The 27,826-nt window shown below is 43.8% G+C and overlaps 2 protein-coding genes across 2 annotated transcripts; one reads left to right on the top strand and one right to left on the bottom strand.

Annotated features, from left to right (window-relative positions):
• The first annotated feature begins 7,115 nt into the window (after positions 1-7,115).
• On the top strand, positions 7,116-11,728 carry LOC100286182 (uncharacterized). The gene is made up of 5 exons (NM_001400782.1): positions 7,116-7,321; positions 7,786-8,103; positions 9,372-9,573; positions 10,416-10,644; positions 11,295-11,728. Exons 1-5 carry the CDS (start codon positions 7,217-7,219, stop codon positions 11,557-11,559), a joined length of 1,119 nt encoding a protein of 372 aa, NP_001387711.1. The 5' UTR covers positions 7,116-7,216; the 3' UTR covers positions 11,560-11,728.
• Positions 11,729-11,785: 57 nt separating this feature from the next.
• LOC100217107 (uncharacterized) lies at positions 11,786-18,461 on the bottom strand. Its single transcript, NM_001143476.2, has 10 exons — positions 18,038-18,461; positions 15,285-15,350; positions 14,807-14,931; positions 14,535-14,695; positions 14,132-14,201; positions 13,906-13,960; positions 13,147-13,230; positions 12,644-12,682; positions 12,523-12,569; positions 11,786-12,363 (listed from the first exon to the last, which is right to left on the bottom strand). Exons 1-10 carry the CDS (start codon positions 18,146-18,148, stop codon positions 12,252-12,254), a joined length of 870 nt encoding a protein of 289 aa, NP_001136948.1. The 5' UTR covers positions 18,149-18,461; the 3' UTR covers positions 11,786-12,251.
• Between the last annotated feature and the right edge of the window lie 9,365 nt (positions 18,462-27,826).

The raw sequence follows: 27,826 nt of genomic DNA, 5'->3' as shown, positions 1-27,826 counted from the left end.
GTTCGAGCGAACTGGCCGCTCTCGGGAATTCACCGGCGACGTACGGCTAAAATTCACCGGACTGTCCGGTGTGCACCGGACTGTCCGGTGAGCCAACGGTCGGCCGGGCCAACGGTCGGCTGCGCGATCTGCGCGGGACACGTGGCCGAGCCAACGGCTAGAAGGGGGCACCGGACTGTCCGGTGTGCACCGGACATGTCCGGTGCGCCAACGGCTCCAGGTCTGCCAACGGTCGGCTTCGCCATTTAAGGAAAGAAATCTGGCACCGGACAGTGTCCGGTGTGCACCGGACTGTCCGGTGCGCCAGACGACAGAAGGCAAGAATTGCCTTCCCTGATTGCTCTCAACGGCTCCTAGCTGCCTTGGGGCTATAAAAGGGACCCCTAGGCGCATGGAGGAGCACATCAAGCATTCCTACAACATTTCTAAGCACCAAGACATCAATTTCGCGCATTCGTTTCATTGTGATAGCATATAGAGCTCTAGTGGAGTTGTGAACTCATTGAGTTGTGTTGCGAGCTCTTGTTGCGACTTGTGTGCGTGTTGACACTCTGATTCTTGTGTCTTGTGTGCGTTGCTAATCCCTCCCTTGCTCCGTGTTCTTTGTGAATTTCAAGTGTAAGGGCGAGAGGCTCCAAGTTGTGGAGATTCCTCGCAAACGGGATTGAGAAAAAGCAAACAAAACACCGTGGTATTCAAGTGGGTCTTTGGACCGCTTGAGAGGGGTTGATTGCAACCCTCGTCCGTTGGGACGCCACAACGTGGAGTAGGCAAGCGTTGGTCTTGGCCGAACCACGGGATAACCACCGTGCCATCTCTGTGATTGATCTTTGTTGGTTATTGTGTTTTGTTGAGGATTCCTCTTTAGCCACTTGGCAATTATTGTGCTAACACTTAACCAAGTTTTGTGGCTTAAGTTTTTGAAGTGTTATAGGATCACCTATTCACCCCCCCTCTAGGTGCTCTCACTAAGGTGGACTGGCTGTATGTGGAGTTAAGGTTAAGCAATTGCTTTTAGTTGGTCAAGTTTTATTACTATAAGTAGATCCAAATTTTAGTAATAACCCAGTTATTACCCAGAAGCACTCTCTCCAAGAGGAAATATCATAGATCAGAATTATAATCACCATTGATAGTCGTTATCATAAAAGTACTCAAAGTTCTTCTAATCGAAGAGGATCCCAAGGCTGCTCATAACCGTGAGCACGGCTGATATACCAGTTTCTAACACTCAGCAAAGGTTGCACACTTTACCCACAAGTCGTGATTCCTATTCTGCCTGGGTTCTAGCCTCCCCATTGATCACTACCAAGGTGACCTAGCAGAGTCTCACTACGTAGCCTTTACAAAGATTTCCCAGATGTCATAGCCGCCCGTTAGGTTTCTCCAGTTTGATAAACACAGTACATCTCCCCAAAGGAAGGGTGACTAACAAAACCAAATCAAAGAACCTCTGCAACCAACCTCGACAGAGCAAGTACTGTGCCCAGACTCCATTGACGGCCCTACGGCGAAGCCAACTACTCCTCTGGTTCCTCTAATTAATCAGCTAAGGGTGTCCCATTCCACCCTCATGGTTGCACTGTTATCCCGGGTTGTCACTCCCTAAACAGGTCCTTACGGAGAGGTACTCAGGAAACAGCCTGAGCCCCTATAGAATCATAAGAACCCCATCGGGATAACATCATCGTATCATAAAAGATCACATCATGTTCATTGATTAAGTTAAAGCAATAGCATAAGCTAACCATGATTAACCCAAAAAGGTAAGCAAGGGGAAGGTAAATACAGACTAGTCAATCCTTAGGTTTCAATAAAGTAATGCAGGACAGTGAATTATAAAGTAAAGTAAGACATGATAGGTCTGAGGACACTTGCCTTCACTAGGTTGTTGCTCAGAGGGATCTTCGGCAACACACTCAGGAACCACGAGTTGCTCGTTATCTAAATGAAGCGAGCATACATTCAATACATTTAGAAAGTAAAAATGAACATCACATCAAACATGTACAAACATTGGAATCACAACTCAAAAGAGGTAATACTAAATAAAGGAGAATAAGATCAAGTTATAAAATGGACTAATCTCAATTGGGGATTAATTACTCTCTAAGTGTTGGAACATAGCTCAAAAGGGTTAAGTAATAATTATACTAAGAAAAGATTAAATTATAAGATGAACTACTCTCATTTAGGAATTTGATTATCCTTTAAGTGTTATCCATAATTACATACCTAATTCTATTTATTTCATTAAGACCTAGAGGTTAAACCAATAATGAATTCATGGAATGCATAACACTAATCTCACAAGATTAAATATACTTTACCTCTAGGATTCTCCTTTTATTTATTTCATTAAATAAATAAATCAACATATACTTTAATTCTATATTCTAAGTGTAAAAATTAAAGTATACAGATTACAGTTGGTCATATTTTATTTGAACAGAGAATAATCTTGTGAACATTTTGCAATTTGAACCACTAAATTTGGAGTTCATATGAAAAAGATATGAAATAAATAAGTTTTGAAGTTTGAAATGTGAAATTAGGGCTAAATCTGTGATTAAATATAAGTCCAAGGGGCTATTCTAAAGAAACCAGGGACCTATGCGCTAAAACCGAGGACGACAGGTTGATTTCCTAAAACCAGGGGTCTCTTAAGCAAAACAACCACGCGAAGGGGTATGGGGTAACCTCAGCCGTCGGATCAGACATCAACGACCCAGGTTAGATCACGTGGGCACGTGAGCGCGGCTGACAAGCGGGGCCAGGGCACCAACGAGCCAGGGCAGGCTGACCAGATGGGCCCAGGGGCAGAGACGCGGGTGAGGGGGAGAGAGGAGAGACGGTTGGATCTGGATCGGAGGGCTACGATCAGATCCGCTCGGGTTGAGTCTAAACCGCCCGATCTCGGGTGGACGGCTAAGATCTAACGACAAGGGAGGACTTGGGCGTGGTGGAGTCGCTCGGTCCCACAGCGGGAGTTCGCCGGAGACGAGCAGACTGGCCACGGCGGGGCTCTGGTGGCTTAGGGAAAGGGCCAGACACGTTTAGCATGTCACGGCGAACACGACCGTGGGCACAAAACAGGCATGGGGGCGCCAGAGAACGCAGACCGCGATGGAAAAGGTTCCGCGGCGGCGCAGCTAACTCCGGCGAGCAATTGTGCGGGCTCTGGTGCGGTACTTGGCGAATTAAGGGCATGTGAATGTTGCTCACCTTGAGTGCAAACTCCGGGACGCTTGGAGAACGACGAGGGTGCGGTGGAGCCTCAGGTCGACGGCGGCGGGACTTCGGCTACGCAAAACTGCTCCGGTGAGCGCGGACTGGACGAGACAGAGAGGGAGAGGGCACACCGAAGGGTGTCCCGAGTAGCTGACGGCAAGGCGAAGCCCACCGTGGCACTGGACGGGGCATGGGCGCAACAGTGGCCACGGAACAGGCAAGGGTCGTCGGTGGGCGGTGGTGGGGCTCTCGGTTCGCGCGGGTAGAGCGAGCGAGAGCGCGAGGGAGCTAGGTAGAGGGCGCAAATGAGAGAGGAGGTGGGCGAGCAGGGCGTGGGGCTCAAAAGAGGCGCGAGGCTCGGATGTGGCCGGAGAACGTGCAGACGTGGGTGCGTCCACGGCGGGGAGATCATGGGTGGGAGGTTGAGGACGAGCTGATAGGTGGGGACGGCGGGACAGAGAGAGGGGAGCGGGTGCGCGCAAGAGAACTAGCGCCGACAGGTCTGGCCCATGCGACAGAGAGAGAGAGAGGGAGACGCGCTCGGGTGGCGCCGACAGGCGGGACCCGCCTGTCAGGCAGAGGGGGCACGTGGGCACGGACGCGCGCGGGCTGAGCTAAGTGGGCTGCCTTGGGCCGAATTGGCTTTTTCCTTTTTCCTTGAATTTCTAATTGCTTTTCTATTTATTTTCTCTAGGGTTTTCAATTTAAATTCAAATCAAGTTTCAAATTCAAACCAAATCAAATATGTGCAACATTTCAAAGAATATTTAGGCTCAATATGATGCAACATTCCATGACTCATATGTTTTGGACAAAATAAAATAAATAATCCCTCACTAATACAACTAACTCTAATTAAAAGAGAAAGAGAGAGAGGAAACTAGAGAGAGAAACTAGAGTGAGATAGAGAAGAGTAACACCTGAATTTGGATGGTCATAAGAAAGAAATTTTATACCCTCAAATTCAGGGTGTTACAATGGCAAGGAGGATGTTCAAATAGTAGAAGATGAAGATGATACTGAAGTTGTTGACCCTGGTTCTAAGAGAAAACTTACTTCAGTTGTTTGGAATGAGTTTACTAGAGTAAAAATAAGAGGTGTAATAAAGGCCAGGTGCAATTACTGGTTTAAGTGTCTTTCTATAGAAGCATTCATTGGAACTAAACATCTTCATGACCATTTGAAAATTTGTACATTGAAAAAAAGATGGATAGAAACAAGGCACTTCCACAATCTTCTTTAAGGTTTGGTTCCTCAAAATCAGGGGTAAATTTCAGTCGAGAACTATACATTTGATCGAGAGACAACTAGAAGCGAACTTTATAGTTCTACATGAGTATCCACTGAGCATGGTTGATCACGCTGGTTTCCAAAGGTTTGTGAGTGCTCTCCAACCATTGTTTAAGATTGGGACTAGGAACACAATAAGGTATACAACTTTCTTATTTGCATAAAAATTCTTATGACATTATACTTTGTTGTAGTGTGATGATATTCCTTTCTTTATTTTAGAAACGATATTTTGATATTGTCTCCAAGATATTCAAGAAGTAGGAGCTTGAAAGCTGATCCATTGAGATTCAAATACAAGTCATCTTTCAGCAAGTGGACATTTCAGTTTTTGATGCATGTATATATCATGAAACATGTAACGTTATTGTATTAGTATTATAGATTATGGTGCGCTGAAAGAATGCACTAACATATATTATTATTGGTTCAAAATGACTATATGAAAATATATATTAAACATTGAATAATATTCGTATCTGTTATATTTGTGCATTTTTCTTATTAGGTATGGAATACCCATCAGGTATAGAACCACACGGGTACGGGTATGGGTATGCAATTGTACCATGCACGAGTATAGATATTGGAGTGGGCAGTTTTTAGTCTGACGGGCTCGGGTCTGGGGTAGCGAAACCCGATGAGTCTTCACCTGTTGCCATCTCTACTTGTTGGTCTTGAATATCATGATTTTTCTAGCAGTTCCAACTACCACAATCTATCATACGATAAAATAACAAATCACAATTAAGATACTCCCTCCATCTTAAAATATAATTAAATTTGGGTTAAACAGACATATATTAATTAACCAATAAATGTAATTTGTATACATGTCTATATTTATTGTCAATTATCCGAATCTAGATGAAAAAAGATAGCTAGAAAGAAATATATTTTAGGACATGGGAGTAATAAATACATATAAAATGCATGTTTTTAGGCTTCTCTTTCTGAGAAAACCGAAGTTATCCCAAAGTTAGAAAAAAACTCTTGTTTTGATAATTAACAAAAATATATCCTAATGTTCCAAGAATCACTTTTCAAGCAACCATGCAACAAGAAAAATAGCATTGACCATTTAGTGTAATACATAAAAACATCAAGTGTTTTTTCTTACATTGATGTTTTCCTTATATCAAACCTTCTAGAGATAAACATAAGAGTAACTCCATCATGCTTTGTAAAACGGTGTACTCGGTAAAGAAAAAGAAAATCTCGATGATAACACGTTTCAATACTCGCCTTTATCCTCGCCTCTTCATCTCGCTCGATATCTTTGTCAAGGTTGTGCGACTCGCCATCTCGCGCCCTCTCGCGGTCTTCCGCTCTCGCTTGCTCTCGCGCCCTCCCCATCGTTGTTGCCCTTCCCCTGCTTTTTGTTTCCCATTGGCGATGCTATGGGCCTCTTGCTTCTCTCACTAATTAGGTCATAGTTGTCGCTGCCATTGTGCCGCGCCCCGATCGCGCCAAAGAACTAGTCGTTCATGAATTACGTTAGGTCCAACTCCTCGTCCACCTCCATGTTGGCAGTGGCAGCTGCGTCCAAGAACGCCGCATCAGGTGCTTACTGCTTAGCTTCCCATGTATTAATCTGAAGATGTTTCTCTGTGAAGGTTCTGGTGATGAGGAAGACGATGGCGAGGGCGAAGAAGATGATGGTGTGGACGAAGATGGAGGCACCACTGGTTTGGAAGTTGCTAAACTCGACGAAGTGGCGGCCCTTGGCAGGCAACTGCAGAAGCAGGCCAGACGAGAGCAGCATGAACATCACCCCACCGCCACCACACCATGCCCCCCAGGGCTTGTTCGGTTCTACCCCAATCCATATGGATTGAGGAGGATTGAAGGGGTTTTAATCCCTAGTAAGTCAAAATCCCTCCCAATCCCCTTCAATCCATATGGATTGAAAATAACCGAACAAGCACCCAGTCGGCCATATCGAGTCAAGCCTTAGCGGCAGTTCAAAGCGGATGCTGGGCGGAGAGATGGTAGATATCAGCGTAGAGCCATTTGCACTTTTACTATTATGATTTATGGACTTAGCTAAATTGCTATCGGCCTCACAAATCATAGACACAATTGGTCTCACAAGTCATAGATATGAGATGACATAATAACAGAAAGGCAGAGCCAAGAGTGACAAAATAACATTTTTTCCTCGGCAGCGTGGTGCCTGTAAAAGCAAGGAAACGGTAGATGAAAATTCATTCGCTGCAAAACAAAAGAACGATATTAATTTAGTAGTTGAGATTTACATGTCATCATCTAAATTTCGAGATTCTCTTGGATATACCCACCCATTAGGAACTTGTTTACTTTTTTATAGCCTTTAATACTTTAATTTAGCTAAAATTTATATTAATCTTTTGGAGTTGCTCTAATGATAGAGATACATAAGAACATCATGATGTTTTTCTTAAATTGCCTGCCAAAGTTTGGCACCAGGCCCAGCCTCACCGGTGCCGAGGCCCACTGTTTCCAATCCCTCTTGCGAGTTGGGCTTGGGCCTGCCCACTTCCGCTGTCCACCGCGCAGTTCCAGACAGTGCGAACCGTTTCCTAAAAAAAGTTCTAGTGCGAACCGAGATTCCCAATCCCCCAAACATTTCGTCGAATCCGCCGTGAGATCCGCCCGACTCTCGCTCCGTTCCGGCGCTCTCGGTCGGGCGAAGGCTCCACCTTCCTCCGACAAGATGGCGGGGAAGGGAGCCAAGGCCACGGCCGCCAAGTCGGCGGACAAGGACAAGGGGAAGAAGACCGGCGGCCCCGTCTCGCGCTCCTCCCGCGCCGCACCCCATGTGAGCTTGATCCCTCCGCTGTGCTCCGCTCCGCTCCACACGTTGCTTGCCTGGTCATTCATGGACCAGCATTTCACTGTGCATCCGGGAGCGCGGTCGTTATATTGGTCTCTTCAATTTCTGTGTGGTCCGTGCGATGCGATTTCGCGGGATTTTATTAGGGTTTTCGCATGGTTAGTTAGAGGCTGCCTTTTTTTTGTTTGCTCATCCATTCAAGATTTTCGTAGATCTGGAGAAGCTCGTGGTATGTGTAATGAGGTCCTGTGGATGGAACGGTGATTAGAAGGTTTCATTTCCTCGGCCTGGGAAGGCTCTCATTGGTCATGGGTCACAGGGGCTATTCTTGATTGTTTCGGGATAAGTAAGCAGGCAAAAGTTATTGTGCCACGGCTTGAGATGGTGCTAGGGTGCTTTCTGCCATTGTCATAATTCTCTGACGTCTGACCTGCTGTTCTATTGTTTAGGAGAAGTCAGCTCCGAAGAAAGATGTTTATCAATTGTTTGCTGAGAAGGTCAGGGATAACAAACAACTGGAATCAAGATGGGCGATCATGCAAGAAACCCGCGTGGAGTATTTCCGTGGAAAAGATTTCAATACCTTCGTCAAAAATCATCCAGAAGTCAGGGAAATTTTGGGGCCAGATAAGGATTTAGAGGTGGAAGACATTGTTAACACTTTGCTGACCAAGAACCTTGTGATAAGGTGTGATCGAGTCATGAAAACTGTGAGGCCTGGCAAGAAAAAGCTATCGTCATGGCCTGCTCATTTGGAGATACATAATGTAAGTATTATACGCCTCTTATGGAAAACATAATATGTATATGTTATATTTTTTTCTTGATCCTGTCAGTTAGGATTAATTGTTAATACTGTGCGATGTTCTCCTAAACAGTCGTGTAGCCCATTTAAATACTGTAAATGTTACACAGGGGGTATGCTGATTCCATTCACTCGTCTGTTTATCCCATTTGATTGGATGTTTAGCTCATTTAATGGACCTTGTAGCCTGAATAATGGCTAAATGGTAGGTAAATGACTGTTTACCGTTTAGCGTTTAGGAAAACACTGCTACTGTGTCTCTAATTATCTATTGCTCTTAAAGACTTCTAATTTTGCACTGACATTGCACCACCTCTATTATCATGGTAAAATCAAAATCCATTACCATAATAACATCCAGATTTTAGATAGTTCAATTATGCATTATTTGACACCTTTTAGTCGAAATAATGGATGTTTTCAAACTGTATATGACTACATCCCTTTTCAAGGAAAATCACCCTTTTATGTAAAGGGGCGTTTTCAATGCACCCGAGCAGTTATAAGTAGTTTAGATAGGTAATTAGACAGCATATAAGCAACTCAAAGCAAAAGGTGACTGATATATTGGTGACATACTGTACTGTAAATTTATTATCTAAGATCCACATTTCAGTTATTCTACAGTTGCATCATTAAAATTTCTTTCTTGATACCATGTAAAGGATTTTCCGCTCTAATTATCTTAATATTTCTGCTTGCTACAGTTACTTTGAAATATGGTATGCTAGTTTCACATAATGCAGAAAATTTTCTTCTACCACTTAGTTAATAGGTGTAATTACTATGACAAAAAGAAATATTTTGAACGAGGGAAAACCAGTGAGATTTCAAATCAAACATGATGTAAATTAAAGAATCACATTTTTTATTTAGCAAGATCCATCATTGCCAACTAATAACTTCTCTACTCTTCTGCTGTGTAAGTTTCTATTCTAATCAATTCTATCTGTTCCCTTATTCCCCTCGTATTGAAATGAATTGAAATTAGTATGGTATTAATTAGGTTTGACCAAGTGTCTTTGATGTAATTTGTTTGTCTTTATGGATTGATGTCAAACCTATACTTCGTTAGAGCTCTGGTATGTATAAAAATTTACTTCTTCTGAATCTTGTGACATTTTCATTGATAAAGTGATATTATGCATAACAACTCACTATAGAATGTGTTAGTGTTATTTTCTTCCTGAAATTTGTTCTTATGCAAGTGGGTTTGATTTGTTCTTGCAGGAACAAGTGTTTACTGAAAATGATGGGTTTTTTGCTTGGATGTTTCTGAAAAGAAGGACCTTGTGGCAGACAATTCTTTCATTTGTTTGGCCTCTTTTTGCACTGGCAGTCTGCTTATTTCCAGTTTACCCATACCAGTGCAAGATTGTTGTACTGTACTCATGTGCTGGAGCTCTACTTTTCATTGTCTCCATTCTTTTGCGTAAAATCTCCCCCCCTCTCCTAAATGTATTTTCATTCACGACATACATTATACTTAAGTAGACACTTTCAAATTACATTTTAGTCATTAGGCATATTTGAGTAACAAGCTACAATTTATTGCCTGTGTAGTGTTGTGCGCACTTCCAACGTCATACGGTCATACCCGTCATATGCATATTTGATTAATGAATACTATTTACCTGCTGTTTATAAGATAACAGCTATCAGAAGTTGGTTTTGACTTGCTACAAGTTTTGTAGTATATATTGATAACCTTGCAGTCACATATATTTCTAGTCACTGATTAAATCCTAACATGGCACATAACAAACTATTTAGTAGTCCTGTATATGCAAGCTGCTGCTTTGTTAGTTGACTCACTATGTTGCGGAGTAAAGTATGTTTGATTATTCTTCTTTCATGAATGTAACAGTTGCATTACAGAGTATACAGTGGTTCAAAAAACAATCGAACAAAGATTCAAACTTCAATTTAAAACTGCACAGCATGCTAGGTGGATAGGTATCATTCACCTCCAGCCTCCACCAAACTTTCTGAGTTCGGTTGTTTTTGAAGTGATGTTTCGACAATAGTGTGGAACTCACACTTCAGTGCATCAATATGAATGTTTAGAGAAAAGGAAAAACTGGGGGGATGGGTTCAGACTCAAGAGTTTTGGTGTGTGTAGGAACCATGAGCTCAACATTAGAGTATCATTCACTTGTTTCATTACAATAAGTTATCTGTTTTTAAACCTTTCCATTTCAAGCACATCCTAACTTCTCTTTTTTGCCCTCTATAGTAATCCCTGCTTGTCTAATATTTCCAATGTAATTTCAGTAAGAGCTGCTATCTTTGGTATCCTATGGGTTCTCCTTGGGAAACGCGTGTGGTTCTTCCCCAATATAAATGCGGAGGAGACAACTTTTAGAGAACTCGTTCGTTTTTGGCCTGAAAAGGATGAAGGAGAGCGGCCAAAGTGGACATCAAGACTTTTCTATGCCCTTGTTGCTCTATTGGTGATATTACTGCTTAGGCATCATGCTCCTGACGAAGCAGCTAGAGCCAGGTAATTTGTTTCACCCTTGCCTTTTTTTTTGGAAGAACAGTGGCAGGAGCTCTGCTTTGCATTAAAGTTGGGAATCCAATGGACTATGTGATATCCCCAGAAGGTTAGTGGGGGCAAACAAAGAAAGCTCACATAGTCACACAGGATACAGCCGAAGGTCTAGGCCCTCGTTAATTGTTTTTGGGTAACACGCTGCTGCTGCTGCTGCTCGTCATAGGCCCACATCACATGTTTCGGGAAAGTTTCACTTGTTTCTTCCTTTCCACAAATTCCACACGAAACAGTATGATAGGCATCACAATACTTGCTGCGGATTGCTCTATCTTCCTGGAAATGTTCAATCCATTAGGTTTAATAACTACCAAAAAATTAAACTACTATGAAATTTACTTCAAAATTGCTTTAGGCCTTGTCCAGTTTTTCAGCGAATCATGTAGCCATCTATAAGATGGTGTTTGTCTTACTACAATCTAATCTAATATATGGATCTGTCGCATTATTTTAGATGGTAACTCAGCCACGTGAGTATCCTTATTAATATGGTTAACGATGGTAGCGACCTTCGTAAACTGTCACCAGCAATGAAATTTGATTGAGTGTTCTGAATCGCTTTATTAACCCTTTCTATATTGTTGCCCCTCTCTTGCCAGGTACCAAAAGAAGGTTTCTAACATAATCGATGACGTTCTTGAATGGTCTCCGAAGTTAGCTATTTCTGGAATGATTGAAAAGCACACTGGGGCTAACATTACAGAAGAAAGCAATTACACCACCAGGGCGGCGAGTAGTCACATGCCTCCATCCACCGAAGGCAAAGCTTCAGAAGATATGGACGTTGATGGGGATACCGAGGCTAGCTTAGATGAAACCCAAGATAATGAATATGCTGATGATACAAGATCAAGCGGAGCTTAAAATCAGAGTTTTTTTTGTTTGAGCAATCTTTGTTGTTGTGAATCTGCAGAATTATATAGATAGCTTACTGCTGGCAACAAAAGAAATCAGGGTGTCATGTTTTGATGTTGCATCCATATATTCCCTGCAATTGGTTGTGTTCTAAGGTCCCCAGAGAATAATTCTCATATACGACAAGGCCATCTCTGCATTGCCAAATGGTCATCCAGCCCCCTGACGCCATGCTTCTAGCACACGTAGTTTCCCAAGTACTACATCATATATACACAACTTTTTCGACGTAAAAAAAATAATTGTTATTCAGCTGAATGTGAATTGAATTGGACACTGCTAGCTGTGGTGCGGTGAACCAGTACAGGAAGGTTTTGACTGTTATCGCAATAACAACACACACAAAGTAATATACATTGATTAGGATTTGCAATCCATCTCTACTTGTTGACATGCCTCAAAGCGTCAGCAGCTAACAACAATAACAAGCTGCTACCATGCGTGAGTGCTTCTATTTTTCACAGGGCTCTGATGGTGCCTACACCAAACTGACTGCACCCAAAAGGAAGCCAGATCCATTTACATGATGTTCGCATCAAACTTTCAGTGGATCCAGCCTCCAGTGTTAGTTGATGTCCGTCGGCCGCACAAACGCCACTTCTGTACACCTGCTCTCTTTCCTGTCAACCAGTGGTTCCTGTTCACTTCTTTCCCCGCTCTTGTTCTTCAAGCTTGTTCCTAAGACCTTTCAGTGCGCGCACAACCTTTGGGTTCAGCTTGTGCTGCAGGAGTTTTCCTTGCAACGATGTCGACCTGTCAATTTTAAGTTCACATAGAACATATCTAAATTTAGCGCAGGCAATTTTTTTTCCAGCTCCACAGGTGGATAGGTGAAATTCTGTCTTTCATGCACAGAGGAAATCTTCCAAAACAAAATGGTGCACCATCGTTGCAAAGATATAACTTAACAACCTGGTTTCCTTCAGTTCTAGATCGAGTTCCTTCTCCGATTCCTTTAGCTGCAGATCCACAGGAAAAATATATATTGTTTGAGAAATTCGAATCCAGGAAATGCAACAAAAAATGGACTAACCTCTTTGACCAATCTTTTAGAGCTCCAGATAAGAGCACCCTACAGAGTATACAATACAAACTACCTTTCAGACCATCACGAATGCAACATGTGAAATATGCAGTGACAAAAAGAAAGTAGCAACAAACACCATCTTTGTATGTATGCTGTAAGTATAAAGTTTCTAGTGCTCTCCATCTTGATTTGGCCCATAATTTCCTCACAAATGTAAACCCTATTTTCATATACAGAGCAGCTTCCTAAATCGCTGTCATTTCCTATTCATTTCCAAATTTCCATGTCTACCATTGGTTTTGAAATTTAACAATCACATTCATGTTTCCAAGAAAAGAACCAGCGAGCATTTTTGGCCAAACTTAATCCATAATACTACCGTGAAATTTGTGGCAGAACTTAATAGCAAAAGTACAAGACTTTTTTTCTTGCAAGAAAAATACTAAAAAAATGTCTATTCCCTGGTAGAGATAAATAAAAGCAGCTTATCCTAGAAGGAAGAAACATACTTCTCCATGAGCTAATTGTTGCTCCAGTGCATCGGATGTTACTACCCACACTTTTGGGCAGCCATCTGCCACCAAAGCTTCAACCTATATAGGTGAAAGAACCAGCAAAACACTCAGTAGCTAGATATTATGTATTTCTTCTGTGTTCAGATATGAAGTCATTTCAAGAGCATTTGCTCCAAAAAAATCATGTGCCCACATCCAGAGAAAAATTGTAGTGCCAAAATTAATATTATAGTAAAAATGCCTCTTGATGAAATGGGAACAAAAATGCATTACTTTGGACCAGCAATCTGCTCCTAGATGGCTAGATATTGTATTTCTATTGCAGATCCCTTTCCGTAGAATCTCTAAAGTTTCAATCAGTTGGTTATGACCGAGGTAGGATTAAGATGTACCGCTATGACCTGGCCTAGTGCAGTTGGTTATGACTGGTGAGTTTTTTAAATTTCCAGTGAGAACCCTTGGCCCGTTAGCATTGCTATCAGGACCAAATTCAGGCTCAAACGTTTACAACATCAAGCATCTGTCCCCAAGAACATAGCACAAACATGGCTCATGAGACTTCGGTTCAGATATGAGGAAAAGGAAACTACCACCTCCATTGACCACTCAAGGACTACAGAAATTGCACTGGACTGCACCAAAAACATAGCCTAAATAACTAACTCGATCATCAACCATACACTGGTGAGTAGCGTCATAATTCTATACAAGGAACTCTAACCAATGCTTCTGATGTGCGATTCCAATATGTACCTCCTTCTCAATCCAAGAATCAGCAGATAAGTCGGCAGAATATACAACATCGACCCTGTTCGATGATGCAAAATCTGTTTGTTAGGTTTTCTCTAATAACTGCTTGTAAAGATCTGACAGAAATATGGAACTTCCACTTATTTTATCAGTCAGATCTCTTTGCATGGATTGTTATCTAGTGAAGGGGAAAAAACTAGCACCAAAAGTCAAGATTATAGTTTCTTACCCTTTATATGTTTCCTTATGTGTGGAAAGCCCTGAATTGGCAGCATCAAATACCACTACAACTTTTACCTCTGCAATATAATTGTGACAAATGATATAAAAGCCGGCATAAGATTGTACATGGCTATCAAGGAAATTAAAAACTGCTGAGAAAATGAAGGGGAAGTGGCATTGCAATCAGGTAAAGAAAACCTGATTGACTTATGTTTCACACTTGGTTAGTCAGATTCATTTATAAGCTGTGATTAAATTTACTGCAAATCATAGTACACTAAGCAGTTCAACTTCGTATCAGCTTTAAGTTATTGCTCAAGTAGGCAGCATGATTGCAACCCTTTTTCTTTTGAGAAACCTCAACTGAGATATTTTTATTATTATAACTAGTTTAATCCTTTAGTGGAGACCTCTTACTGCACTGAAAGATACCAGCTCATCAATGAGTGTTTGTCTAGCAATTTCTTGTCTCCCATTCATGAAATCCTTCTTAAGCTTTCCCCAGTAACCACATACATTGTAGCCATCCACGAGAATAACTGGTGAAGCAATTTCCAAACCCTCATTTGTCCTATATTAAATGAAAAGGCAAAGTCAGCAACTCAGAATGACCAATTTGAATCATCACTAATTTTAAGAGAAAAAGAGTAGTCTTGGATTTGAAAGGAAGGACAAGCCTGACAAGTGAAGAGTGGAAGAAGGATCCTCGTAGAAGTCTGTGTCATCAGGAAGCACTTCTTTTATTACTTTCTTTTTGCGGTACCTAGTAGCAGGCTGAGGTCCACTTGTTTGCCTCCTTTCAAATTCCTGATAACAAAGGTTTAGGTACTGTAACAACTAATGTGTTTTACTCTAAAATAATGCACTGCATTACAAAGTAGAACTACTGTGAGTTCATATCTAACTACAAAAGCATTGTATGCATCTGATAATCTGACCCCATGTCGGTCTGTAAATGCAAAAAATAACCTTGCATGTACTCAATACGTTTTTTTTTGAAACAAAAATAAATGAGCGCACCAAAGAAATGCTTGATGCAGTTACAATGTGACTAGAAAATTTATATGCTGTTTAGCACGGCACAAATTTAAGCACCCGAGGCAGATAGACAATGGCAATGTTAGAAAGGAAGTTTTAAAACTGAATGCGATAAGAGTTACCTTCCAAAATTTTAGAATCCTCAAGTTCTGCTTAACATTAGATGTAATCCTAGGAGGTCGTGTCACCTACAAATAATAGACATCATTGTTAGGATGCTCCAACCGTACTTCTGATCGGTTGCAAATTGCAGAAATCCCACCTCCTAGGTTCAAGGTAAGTGATCGCAGTGGAAAATAGTCAGCTTTAGCATAAGATGAATTTTTTTAATTTCATTTTAGATGTGATGACATTGACAAGCTATTGCTGTAGAATTACATGATGCAATAGACGAACTTGCTAGGACTTGAATATCCAAAAACCGATTATGATGGAAGATAGGTACTAGAGTAGTTAAAAATTATCCTTATTGAAGTTTTGCAGTTTTTCCACGGACCACATACACTAAAAAGCTTAGTCAACTTTGGCCTCATTAGTAGAGATTTTGTAACTACTTGTCCACAACTTGTTATGCTAGAAGTTCTAAATCGTGTAATACAATCATACAAATATTGAATGCATCCCCCCCCCCCCCCCCGTCCGTGTCATCTAGGCAGAAATTGCCCCATGCCGCCACCCCCCTCTTCGTCGACAGAGCGTCCCATCGGAGAGCATGCGGGTGCAAGGAAGGCGACAGTGGGGCCTTTGCCGCATCGGTGGCTCGACCGTTGCTAGGATGACGACAACGATGTCTTGAGGTGGCTTCCTTGCCACAATGACTAGATTCAGTGGTCTCGGCTGGATTTGCGCAGTGCACCGACGTGCCACACCCTAGGGTGGGTAGCGAGCATTGGGCGGTGAAGATGGCGGCGGCACCGGCCCAGGGCACCAAAGCTAGTGCTCTGGTGGCCAGATCCAAGGCTCCCGAGGCAGGGGCCACGTCCATGGTGGTGGCACTGCGGTTATGGATAGCGCCAGGTGGCGCCTAGGTGGAGAGGCAGAGCTAGCGATGGTGACTACTATGGTGTGTGGTGGTGTTGCATGTGCGGTAGGGTCAAGTCCAGTTCTGTGAGATGCCCGGTCAAAGGGAGTGGCGTCCAACACAGTTGTACGACTACTCTGTGCAGTTGGCGCGTCGATGCTTCTCTAGAGGCGTCTATGGGGCGGTAGGGCAGCGACAACAATGGTGGTGCTAGGCAAGGGGTGACCGGGTGATTGGCATCATGGCCCGACATTGGTGATACGGGGTGTCGCCTTACCTTTTGGAAGCGTCATGCTTATTTCCCCTCTAGCATTGTCTTCCAAGCATGAAAACCCGATCCATTTTTTGGACAAGCAATGGTGGCACTATCAGCATCCTTCCCTTCCTTAAGGCATCATTGTTGGAAATTCACCTTAACTTTGATGGATGTCATCTTCTGTGGTTGCTCTTCACTTCTCGGTGCCCAATTGACGCGTGGAGGTGGGTCTTGCAGCGTAAAGTTGGAGCTACTAGGGGATATGGCTTTGACAACGATGACGCGGACACACCCTCCTTCGATGACTAGGGTTTTGCATTTGAGGTTTGGCATCTGTCGAGGCTGGGTGTTGGTTTGATATAGGAAGTCAGAGATACTCTTCACGACGCGTTTGAGCTTGGCTGCTTGGCAATGATGACTTGTATTGTAACAGACTCTTGCTTCTGGCCCATTTGTCTGGCATGGTTAGGATGTGTCGTCTAGAGTCTGCAATGGGAAGTAAGAGCTGTTGAATGCTATGCAACCATGCTCGGTAACAATGATTCATGGTAGTTTTGTGCTTTGATGTGTCGCATAGGTGGGTTAGCCAGCCTTTCGGGTGTCCTGTGGCAGGCATCACATGGTTAGGCACTTGGCTTTGGCTTCCCTTTCTTGTACATGTAACTTCTTTTTCGTCTTAATTGAGAGGCAGAGCTCATGCCATTTGCTTCAAAAAACAGAAACTGAATGCATGCTGACATATATATACCATGTTTTTAGATTCTGCTAAAATGTTCAGACCACGCAGTTTGACTGAAGTAAGAGATCTGTTTTCGATGGGATTAGCTTGTGTCATCATTCTATTTCAGATATAATACGAAAAATATAAGAAAAGTACATGGTGCAGGCAGTATACATGCCAACTTTGGGTTTGCAATCTGCAAGAGCTATGATTTTTTATAAGGTGCAAGAAATAGGTTGGGGTAGCTTTGCATAATCATTCATACTAGTATCCTGGAGCCTGCTGAAATCTGTTTCTGAATCACCCTACCATTGTTGCATGCGGGCACCATAGCCCATGACCGTGACTGGGTCAGACCTTAGACCTAACTCAGCCTGAAAATTCGCTTCCACATGGAATCAAACTCAGAATTTGAGGAGTGCAACCCAGACCACCTAATCAAAACTCAGCTAGAGGCTTTTCGCTCGTACCTCCTAGGTGCAAGATAAGTGATCATAATGTGTTCATAATCCTAAAACGCAATGATTTGTGATAGTATCCCATTAACAATCATTTACCTGGAAGACCTATTCTCTAAAGTAGCAGGAAGACAGGAACCAACATAAGAGGTCCTCTACCTTTTCTTTCCCTGATCACACACTCGATTGGACACCCATGGAATTTCGTTATCTCGCTTTCCATGTTCCATGAAAGCAACAAATAAAATCCACCCGCGAAGAGCCCCTGCCGAGTTCATGCAGCAAGAAACAACGATTCAATCCTACGCACCGTCTCCCCCTGCATTGCTCCATCCCAGACGATGGCCCGCCCAAATCCGAGGCCATGGAATCGGAATTCAGTAGGAAAGGAGACTGAGCCGAGCGGAGCGGAGGCTGACCTTGTTGGTGCCCGCGGAGCCGCCGCCTCTGACGCCCTTGCTGTTGCCGTTGCCCTTGGCCATCGCCACCACGGTGGTAGCGGAAGCAGAGTACGCGGCCGAGCCCGCCATCCCCTCTCGCCGGCCACGCTGGTCCCGCCCTGGCCTCGCTCTACGCTACGAGAGCACGAGTGGCGGAGACTGAACTGGAGCTTCGCGGCCAGGAAGCGAGACAGCGAGAGCGTGAGGGCTAATTTGGTGACCGGGGATCCCGAGGGGAAGAAATCCTCTTGCTATTCAAAATTGAATTGCAAGGGAATTCCTCCCCCGTGGATCCCCTAGGGATCCCTAATCACCAAATCATCCCTGAGAGGGGCGGCCGGACGGGGCGAGTCCGCCGCCGCGATTAGAACTTGTGGTCCGTCACTCCTCGACGAAGGCGTATCAGAAAAAACCGTATCCGTGCCAAGACCTGCGATATAAAACCCATGTTACATACATGTGTTTGGAACTATAGTTTTAAGATGTCATGATATAACGTAGTAATTTTTATATCACTCTTAGCAATACGGGTTTAGAAATGAAACATCTCAAACTATGGTTTTTAACACGCATGTGTAATGCTAGTTATAGACAAAAATTTTGAGTTGTAGTGGAGTTTCAAATACTCCAAAAAAACAATGTAGCAAAATACCACTTGACAAAAAATACTATAGTATTCTTCAATACCACGGTTTTATCTCAAAACTTAAAAAACACTTTGCTTCCAAATATCCCATAAACCGTGAATATTCATTTTAGATTCAACATTCCCCTGCACTTATCCTTTCATGCACAAGACAAGATAGAAATCGTGAAGAATAATAGTAGAAGATGTTCTTTGCAAAATATGTAGGGTACCAAAAAACATTAGACATGTGATTGTGGTTTGATATGTGCACCACACTCTCATATGCACATGACATGCTCTCTTCCCTAAAACCCTTCTCCTTGCTATGTTAGATTGTTTCCAATTAGAACAAGTAAATGGTGCTATATCTAAATATATGATAAAGATTCTATCCTCTATATGTTCTAATGGTTCTCTAAAACATGTTTTAAAATATAGAGGATATTACTCATCCTCTATATAGGAAGATTCTCTCATCTTCCCTATATATTTTTGAGAGCACCTAGAGGGGGGGGTGAATAGGTGATCCTGTAAAACTTGAACTTATAGCCACAAAAACTTGTTAAGTGTTAGCACAATAAATGCCAAGTGGCTAGAAAGGAGTCTCAACAAAACACAATACCACAAGAGATCAATCACAGAGACGACACAGTGGTTTATCCCGTGGTTCGGCCAAGACCAACGCTTGCCTACTCCACGTTGTGGCGTCCCAACGGACAAGGGTTGCAATCAACCCCTCTCAAGCGGTCCAAAGACCCACTTGAATACCACGGTGTTTTGCTTGCTTTTTCTCAATCCCGTTTGCGAGGAATCTCCACAACTTGGAGCCTCTCGCCCTTACAATTGAAGTTCACAAAGAACACAGAGCAAAGGGGGAATGAGCAACGCACACAAGACTTCAAAATATCAGAGCAACAACACGCACACAAGTCGCAACAAGAGCTCGCAACACAACTCAAGGAGTTCGCAACTCAACAAGAGCTCTAGATGCTATCACAATGAAACGAATGTGTGAGATCGATGTCTTGGTGCTTAGGAATGTTGTAGGAATGCTTGATGTTCTCCTCCATGCGCCTAGGGTCCCTTTTATAGCCCCAAGGCAGCTAGGAGCCGTTGAGAACAAATCTGGAAGGCCATCCTTGCCTTCTGTCATCGGGCGCACCGGACAGTCCGGTGCACACTGGACAGTGTCCGGTGCCCGATTCCTTTCCTTAAATGGCGAAGCCGACCGTTGCAGATCTGGGAGCCGTTGGCGCACCGGACATGTCCGGTGCACACCGGACAGTCCGGTGCCCCCTTCCGACCGTTGGCTTGGCCACGTGTCGCGCGCAGAATCCGCGGCGGACCGTTGGCTCGGCCGACCGTTGGCTCACCGGACAGTCCGGTGCACACCGGACAGTCCGGTGAATTTTAGCCGTACGCCGTCAGCAAATTCCCGAGAGCGGCCTCTTCGGCCGAGGCAGCCTGGCACACCGGACACTGTCCGGTGCACCACCGGACAGTCCGGTGCTCCAGACCGAACAGCCCCTTGGCTGTACACAGCCAACTTTTCTTTGACTCGATTTCTCCTGTTTCAAGCACTTAGACACAATACATTAGTCTTCAAAACAATGTACTAAGGCTTAGAAACATACCTTTACTCTTGATTTGCACTTTGTCCATCCATGGGCATAGATTCACATTTAAGCACTTGTGTTGGCACTCAATCACCAAAATACTTAGAAATGGCCCAAGGGCACATTTCCCTTTCAATCTCCCCCTTTTTGGTGATTTATGCCAACACAACATAAAGCAACTAGAACAAGTGCAATATCACTTCAAATAAAAACTCAAATTTATTTTGATTCAATTTGGCATATATGGATCATCCTTTGCCACCACTTGGTTTGTTTAAATCAAACTCAAAATCCTATCTCTAAGTCAAATCCACTTGTAGAGACATAAAGAGAGGTTTTCCATAGAAAATTGATTCAAGATTCCAAAAACTCCCCCTTTTTCCCATAATCAACACTTCTCCCCACAAGAGGCCAACTTTTGACAAAAGAGACAATGCAAGAGTTTTGACAAACCAAAAGCTCTATCCTAGTTTTGACAAACCAAAAGCTCTATCCTACTGTTTTCAAAGTTTCTCAAGTGGTAGCTGATCCATTTATTGCTTTGGCCTTTATTTTCTCCCCCTTTGGCATCAAGCACCAAAATGGGATCAATCTTGGCCCTAGAACCCCATTGCCTCACCAAATTCTTCAATTAAGAGCAAAATAGGCAATAAGAATTTAAAGATGAACTTGGAAAAGTTACTCTTTTCATCGGAGTGCAGTGGAAGTCTTGCATGGTCCAAGTCCACCTTTTCCCTTTCAATCCTTCTTTAAGACTAAAGCATCAAACTCAAGCACAGGGTTAGTCTTAAAGGGTCAAGTTGTAACACATCTCCCCCTAAACATGTGCATCACTTTGCAATGGACTTGTGAGGTCCAGGGAGTGTTTGTACAACTTGAGCACCAATATTAAGCAACAAAATGCATAAGGAATATGATCAAAGGCATAAACACATGTATGCTACAAATCAATCCAAGTTCCGCGAATCTAAGACATTTAGCTCACTACGCAACCTGCAAAAGGTCTTCTCATCTAGAGGCTTGGTAAAGATATCGGCTAGCTGGTTCTCGGTGCTAACATGAAACACTTCGATATCTCCCTTTTGCTGGTGGTCTCTCAAAAAGTGATGCCGGATGTCTATGTGCTTTGTGCGGCTGTGTTCAACAGGATTTTCTGCCATGCGGATAGCACTCTCATTATCACATAGGAGTGGGACTTTGCTCAGATTGTAGCCAAAGTCCCGGAGGGTTTGCCTCGTCCAAAGTAGTTGCGCGCAACACTGTCCTGCGGCAACATACTCGGCCTCAGCGGTGGATAGGGCAACGGAGGTTTGTTTCTTAGAGTTCCACGACACCAGGGACCTTCCTAAGAATTGGCACGTCCCTGATGTACTCTTCCTATCGACCTTACATCCAGCATAGTCAGAATCTGAGTATCCAACCAAGTCAAAGGTAGACCCTTTTGGATACCAGAGCCCGAGGCAGGGCGTAGCAACCAAATATCTTAGAATTCGCTTCACCGCCACTAAGTGACACTCCTTAGGATCGGATTGGAATCTAGCACACATGCATACGCTAAGCATAATATCCGGTCTACTAGCACATAAATAAAGTAAAGACCCTATCATTGACCGGTATGCTTTTTGATCAACGGACTTACCTCCTTTGTTGAGGTCGGTGTGTCCGTCGGTTCCCATCGGAGTCTTTGCGGGCTTGGCGTCCTTCATCCCAAACCGCTTTAGCAGATCTTGTGTGTACTTCGTTTGGGAGATGAAGGTGTCGTCCTTGAGTTGCTTCACTTGGAACCCAAGGAAATAGTTCAACTCGCCCATCATCGACATCTCGAATTTCTGCGTCATCACCCTGCTAAACTCTTCACAAGACTTTTGGTTAGTAGAACCAAATATTATGTCATCGACATAAATTTGGCACACAAACAAATCACCATCACATGTCTTAGTAAAGAGAGTTGGATCGGCTTTCCCAACCTTGAAAGCATTAGCAATTAAGAAGTCTCTAAGGCATTCATACCATGCTCTTGGGGCTTGCTTAAGTCCATAGAGCGCCTTAGAGAGCTTACACACGTGGTCGGGGTACCGTTCATCCTCGAAGCCAGGGGGTTGCTCCACGTACACCTCCTCCTTGATCGGCCCGTTGAGGAAAGCGCTCTTCACATCCATTTGGTACAACCTGAAAGAATGGTGAGCGGCATATGCTAGCAAGATACGAATTGATTCTAGCCTAGCCACAGGAGCAAAAGTCTCCTCAAAGTCCAAACCTGCGACTTGGGCATAACCTTTTGCCACAAGTCGAGCCTTGTTCCTCGTCACCACCCCGTGCTCGTCCTGTTTGTTGCGGAATACCCACTTGGTTCCCACAACGTTTTGCTTAGGACGAGGCACCAGTGTCCAAACTTCATTGCGCTTGAAGTTGTTGAGTTCCTCCTGCATGGCCAACACCCAGTCCGGATCTAGCAAGGCCTCTTCTACCCTGAAAGGCTCAATAGAAGAGACAAAAGAGTAATGCTCACAAAAATTAACTAATCGAGATCGAGTAGTTACTCCCTTGCTGATATCACCCAGAATTTGGTCGACGGGATGATCCCTTTGAATCATCGCTCGAACTTGGGTTGGAGGTGCCGGTTGCGCTTCTTCCTCCATCACGTGATCATCTTGTGCTCCCCCTTGATCACACGCCTCCTTTTGATGAACCTGTTCATCGTCTTGAGTCGGGGGATGCACCGTTGTTGAGGAAGAAGGTTGATCTTGTCCATCTTGTTCCTGTGGCCGCACTTCTCCAATCGCCATGGTTCGTATAGCGGCCGGTGGAACATCTTCTTCATCTACATCATCACAATCAACAACTTGCTCTCTTGGAGAGCCATTAGTCTCATCAAATACAACGTCGCTAGAGACTTCAACCAAACCCGATGATTTGTTGAAGACTCTATACGCCTTTGTATTTGAGTCATAACCTAACAAAAACCCTTCTACAGCTTTGGGAGCAAACTTAGAATTTCTACCCTTCTTTACTAGAATGTAGCACTTGCTCCCAAATACACGAAAGTAAGATACATTGGGTTTGTTACCGGTTAGAAGCTCATACGACGTCTTCTTGAGGAGGCGGTGAAGGTAGACCCTGTTGATGGCGTGGCAAGCCGTGTTCACGGCTTCCGACCAGAAACACTCGGGGGTCTTGAATTCTCCAAGCATCGTTCTCGCCATATCGATTAGCGTCCTGTTCTTCCTCTCTACCACACCATTTTGCTGTGGTGTGTAGGGAGCGGAGAACTCGTGCTTGATCCCTTCCTCCTCAAGGAACTCCTCCACTTGAAGGTTCTTGAACTCGGACCCGTTGTCGCTCCTTATCTTCTTCACCTTGAGCTCAAACTCATTTTGAGCTCTCCTGAGGAAGCGCTTGAGGGTCCCTTGGGTTTCAGATTTATCCTGCAAAAAGAACACCCAAGTGAAGCGGGAAAAGTCATCAACGATAACTAGACCATACTTACTTCCTCCTATGCTCAGATAGGCGACGGGTCCGAAGAGGTCCATATGTAGCAGCTCCAGGGGTCTTGATGTTGTCATCACATTTTTGGTGTGATGAGAGCTTCCCACCTGTTTCCCTGCTTGACAAGCTGCACAAGGTCTATCTTTTTCGAATTGCACATTAGTCAAACCTATCACGTGTTCTCCCTTTAGAAGCTTGTGAAGGTTCTTCATCCCCACATGTGCTAAGCGGCGATGCCACAGCCAGCCCATGCTAGTCTTAGCTATTAAGCATGCATCTAGACCGGCCTCTTCTTTTGCAAAATCAACTAAATAAAGTTTGCCGTCTAATACACCCTTAAAAGCTAGTGAACCATCACTTCTTCTAAAGACAGACACATCTACATTTGTAAATAGACAGTTATATCCCATGTTGCATAATTGACTAACAGATAGCAAATTATATCCCAAGGACTCAACTAAAAACACATTAGAAATTGAGTGCTCGTTTGAGATTGCAATTTTACCTAACCCTTTTACCTTGCCTTGATTCCCTTCACCGAATATAATTGAATCATGGGAATCCTTATTCTTGACGTAGGAGGTGAACATCTTCTTCTCCCCCGTCATATGGTTTGTGCATCCGCTATCAATAATCCAGCTTGAACCCCCGGATGCATAAACCTGCAAGGCAAATTTAGGCTTAGGACTTAGGTACCCAACTCTTGTTGGGTCCTACAAGGTTAGTCACAATTTCCTTAGGGATCCAAATGCAAGTTTTATCACCCTTGCATTTTGCCCCTAACTTCCTAGCAATCACCATTCTATCCTTTCTACAAATTGCAAAGGAAGCATTCAAAGCATGATATATTGTAGAAGGTTCATTTAATTTCCTAGGAACATTAACAACATTTCTCCTAGGCATATTGTGAATAACATTTCTTCTACCAACCTTTCTATCATGCACAACATGAGAACTAGAAGCAGTCATAGCATAAGAATCATAAGCATGTGAATCAAAATCATCATAACTTCTAGAAGCATTTCTAGAATTTTTCCTATCATGATACAAAAAGGCATGGTTCCTTTTAGCACTAGTAGCCATAGGGGCCTTCCCTTTCTCCTTAGCGGGAATGGGAGCCTTATGGCTTGTTAAGTTCTTGGCTTCCCTTTTGAAGCCAAGTCCATCCTTAATTGAGGGGTGTCTACCAATCGTGTAGGCATCCCTTGCAAATTTTAGCTTATCAAATTCGCTTTTGCTAGCCTTAAGTTGAGCATTAAGACTAGCCACTTCATCATTCAATTTAGAAATTGAAACTAGATGTTTACTACAAGCATCAACATTAAGATCTTTACACCTAGTGCACGTTTCAACAATTTCTACACAAGATGTTGATTTACTAGCTACTTCTAGTTTAGCATTTAAGTCATCATTAACACTCTTTAAAGTAGCAATGTTTTCATGACAAGAAGATAATTCACTAGAAAGCACTTCATTTCTTTTAACTTCTAAAGCATAGGATTTGTGTGCCTCTATAAACTTATCATGTTCATCATACAACAAATCCTCTTGCTTTTCTAAAAGTCTATCCTTTTCATTCAAGGCATCAATCAATTCATTGATTTTATCAATTTTATTTCTATCCAATCCCTTGAACAAACTAGAGTAATCTATTTCATCATCACTAGACTCATCGTCACTAGAAGAATCATAAGTGATATCATTACGAGTGATTACCTTCTTCTCTCTTGCCATGAGGCAAGTGTGACGCTCGTTGGGGAAGAGGGATGACTTGTTGAATGCAGTGGCGGCGAGTCCCTCATTGTCGGAGTCAGACGAGGAGCAGTCCGAATCCCACTCCTTGCCAAGATGAGCCTCGCCCTTTGCCTTCTTATAATTCTTCTTCTTCTCCCTCTTGTTCCCTTGGTCCTGATCACTATCATTGTCGGGACAATTAGCAATAAAATGACCAAGCTTACCGCATTTGAAGCACGAACGCTTCCCCTTGGCTTTGGTCTTGCTTGGCTGTCCCTTGCGACCTTTAAGCGCCGTCTTGAATCTTTTGATGATGAGGGCCATCTCTTCATCATTAAGTCCGGCCGCCTCAATTTGTGCCACCCTGCTAGGTAGCGCCTCCTTGCTTCTTGTTGCCTTGAGAGCAAGGGGTTGAGGCTCGTTGATCGGTCCATTCAAGGCGTCGTCCACGTATCTTGCCTCCTTGATCATCATCCGCCCGCTTACGAATTTTCCGAGTACCTCCTCGGGCGTCATCTTCGTGTACCTGGGATTCTCACGGATATTGTTCACGAGATGAGGATCAAGAACGGTAAATGACCTTAGCATTAGGCGGACGACGTCGTGATCCGTCCATCGCGTGCTTCCGTAGCTCCTTATTTTGTTGATAAGGATCTTGAGCCGGTTGTATGTTTGTGTCGGCTCCTCGCCCCTTATCATCGCGAATCGTCCGAGCTCGCCCTCCACCAACTCCATCTTGGTGAGTAAGGTGACATCATTCCCCTCATGAGAGATCTTGAGGGTGTCCCAAATTTGCTTGGCATTGTCCAAGCCGCTCACCTTGTGATACTCGTCCCTGCACAAAGAGGCTAGCAACACAATAGTAGCTTGTGCATTTTTATGGATCTGTTCATTAATAAACGAAGGACTATCCGAGCTATCAAATTTCATTCCACTTTCCACAATCTCCCAAATGCTTGGATGGAGAGAAAATAGGTGTGTACGCATTTTGTGACTCCAAAATCCGTAGTCCTCTCCATCAAAGTGAGGAGGCTTGCCAAGTGGAATGGGGAGCAAATGAGCATTTGAGCTGTGCGGAATGCGCGAATAATCAAAAGAAAAGTTTGAGTTAACCGTCTTTTGTTTGTCGTAGTCGTCGTCCTTGTGGGAAGAAGTAGACTCGTCGCTGTCGTAGTAGACGATCTCCTTGATACGTCTTGTCTTCTTCTTCTTCCCATCTTTACGTCTGTGGCCCGAGCCAGAGTCGTTGGATTTGTCATCTTTTGGCTCGTTGACGAAGGACTCCTTTTCCTTGTCGTTGATCACGATTCCCTTCCCCTTAGGATCCATCTCTTCGGGCGGTTAGTCCCTTTCTTGAAGAGAACGACTCCGATACCAATTGAGAGCACCTAGAGGGGGGGGGGGTGAATAGGTGATCCTGTAAAACTTGAACTTATAGCCACAAAAACTTGTTAAGTGTTAGCACAATAAATGCCAAGTGGCTAGAAAGGAGTCTCAACAAAACACAATACCACAAGAGATCAATCACAGAGACGACACAGTGGTTTATCCCGTGGTTCGGCCAAGACCAACGCTTGCCTACTCCACGTTGTGGCGTCCCAACGGACGAGGGTTGCAATCAACCCCTCTCAAGCGGTCCAAAGACCCACTTGAATACCACGGTGTTTTGCTTGCTTTTTCTCAATCCCGTTTGCGAGGAATCTCCACAACTTGGAGCCTCTCGCCCTTACAATTGAAGTTCACAAAGAACACAGAGCAAAGGGGGAATGAGCAACGCACACAAGACTTCAAAATATCAGAGCAACAACACGCACACAAGTCGCAACAAGAGCTCGCAACACAACTCAAGGAGTTCGCAACTCAACAAGAGCTCTAGATGCTATCACAATGAAACGAATGCGTGAGATCGATGTCTTGGTGCTTAGGAATGTTGTAGGAATGCTTGATGTTCTCCTCCATGCGCCTAGGGGTCCCTTTTATAGCCCCAAGGCAGCTAGGAGCCGTTGAGAACAAATCTGGAAGGCCATCCTTGCCTTCTGTCATCGGGCGCACCGGACAGTCCGGTGCACACCGGACAGTGTCCGGTGCCCGATTCCTTTCCTTAAATGGCGAAGCCGACCGTTGCAGATCTGGGAGCCGTTGGCGCACCGGACATGTCCGGTGCACACCGGACAGTCCGGTGCCCCCTTCCGACCGTTGGCTTGGCCACGTGTCGCGCGCAGAATCCGCGGCGGACCGTTGGCTCGGCCGACCGTTGGCTCACCGGACAGTCCGGTGCACACCGGACAGTCCGGTGAATTTTAG

The sequence above is a fragment of the Zea mays genome, chromosome 1, assembly GCF_902167145.1.
Source record: "Zea mays cultivar B73 chromosome 1, Zm-B73-REFERENCE-NAM-5.0, whole genome shotgun sequence".
NCBI lineage: Eukaryota > Viridiplantae > Streptophyta > Magnoliopsida > Poales > Poaceae > Zea > Zea mays.
Note: the sequence above shows the minus strand (reverse complement) of the source record. Positions and strands in the feature narration are given on the sequence as shown.

Bases quoted from the DNA above. Each gene is read 5' to 3' on its own strand.
- LOC100286182 (NM_001400782.1), top strand. From the start codon at position 7,217: ATGGCGGGGAAGGGAGCCAAGGCCACGGCCGCCAAGTCGGCGGACAAG. The intron at 9,574-10,415 runs GTAAAATCTCCC...ATGTAATTTCAG, and splicing joins CATTGTCTCCATTCTTTTGC to TAAGAGCTGCTATCTTTGGT. The intron at 10,645-11,294 runs GTAATTTGTTTC...CTCTCTTGCCAG, and splicing joins GACGAAGCAGCTAGAGCCAG to GTACCAAAAGAAGGTTTCTA.
- LOC100217107 (NM_001143476.2), bottom strand. From the start codon at position 18,148: ATGGCGGGCTCGGCCGCGTACTCTGCTTCCGCTACCACCGTGGTGGCG. The intron at 13,961-14,131 runs GTAAGAAACTAT...ATCATCGAACAG, and splicing joins CATAAGGAAACATATAAAGG to GGTCGATGTTGTATATTCTG. The intron at 12,683-13,146 runs GTATGTTTCTTC...TATACTCTGTAG, and splicing joins AACAATTAGCTCATGGAGAA to GGTGCTCTTATCTGGAGCTC.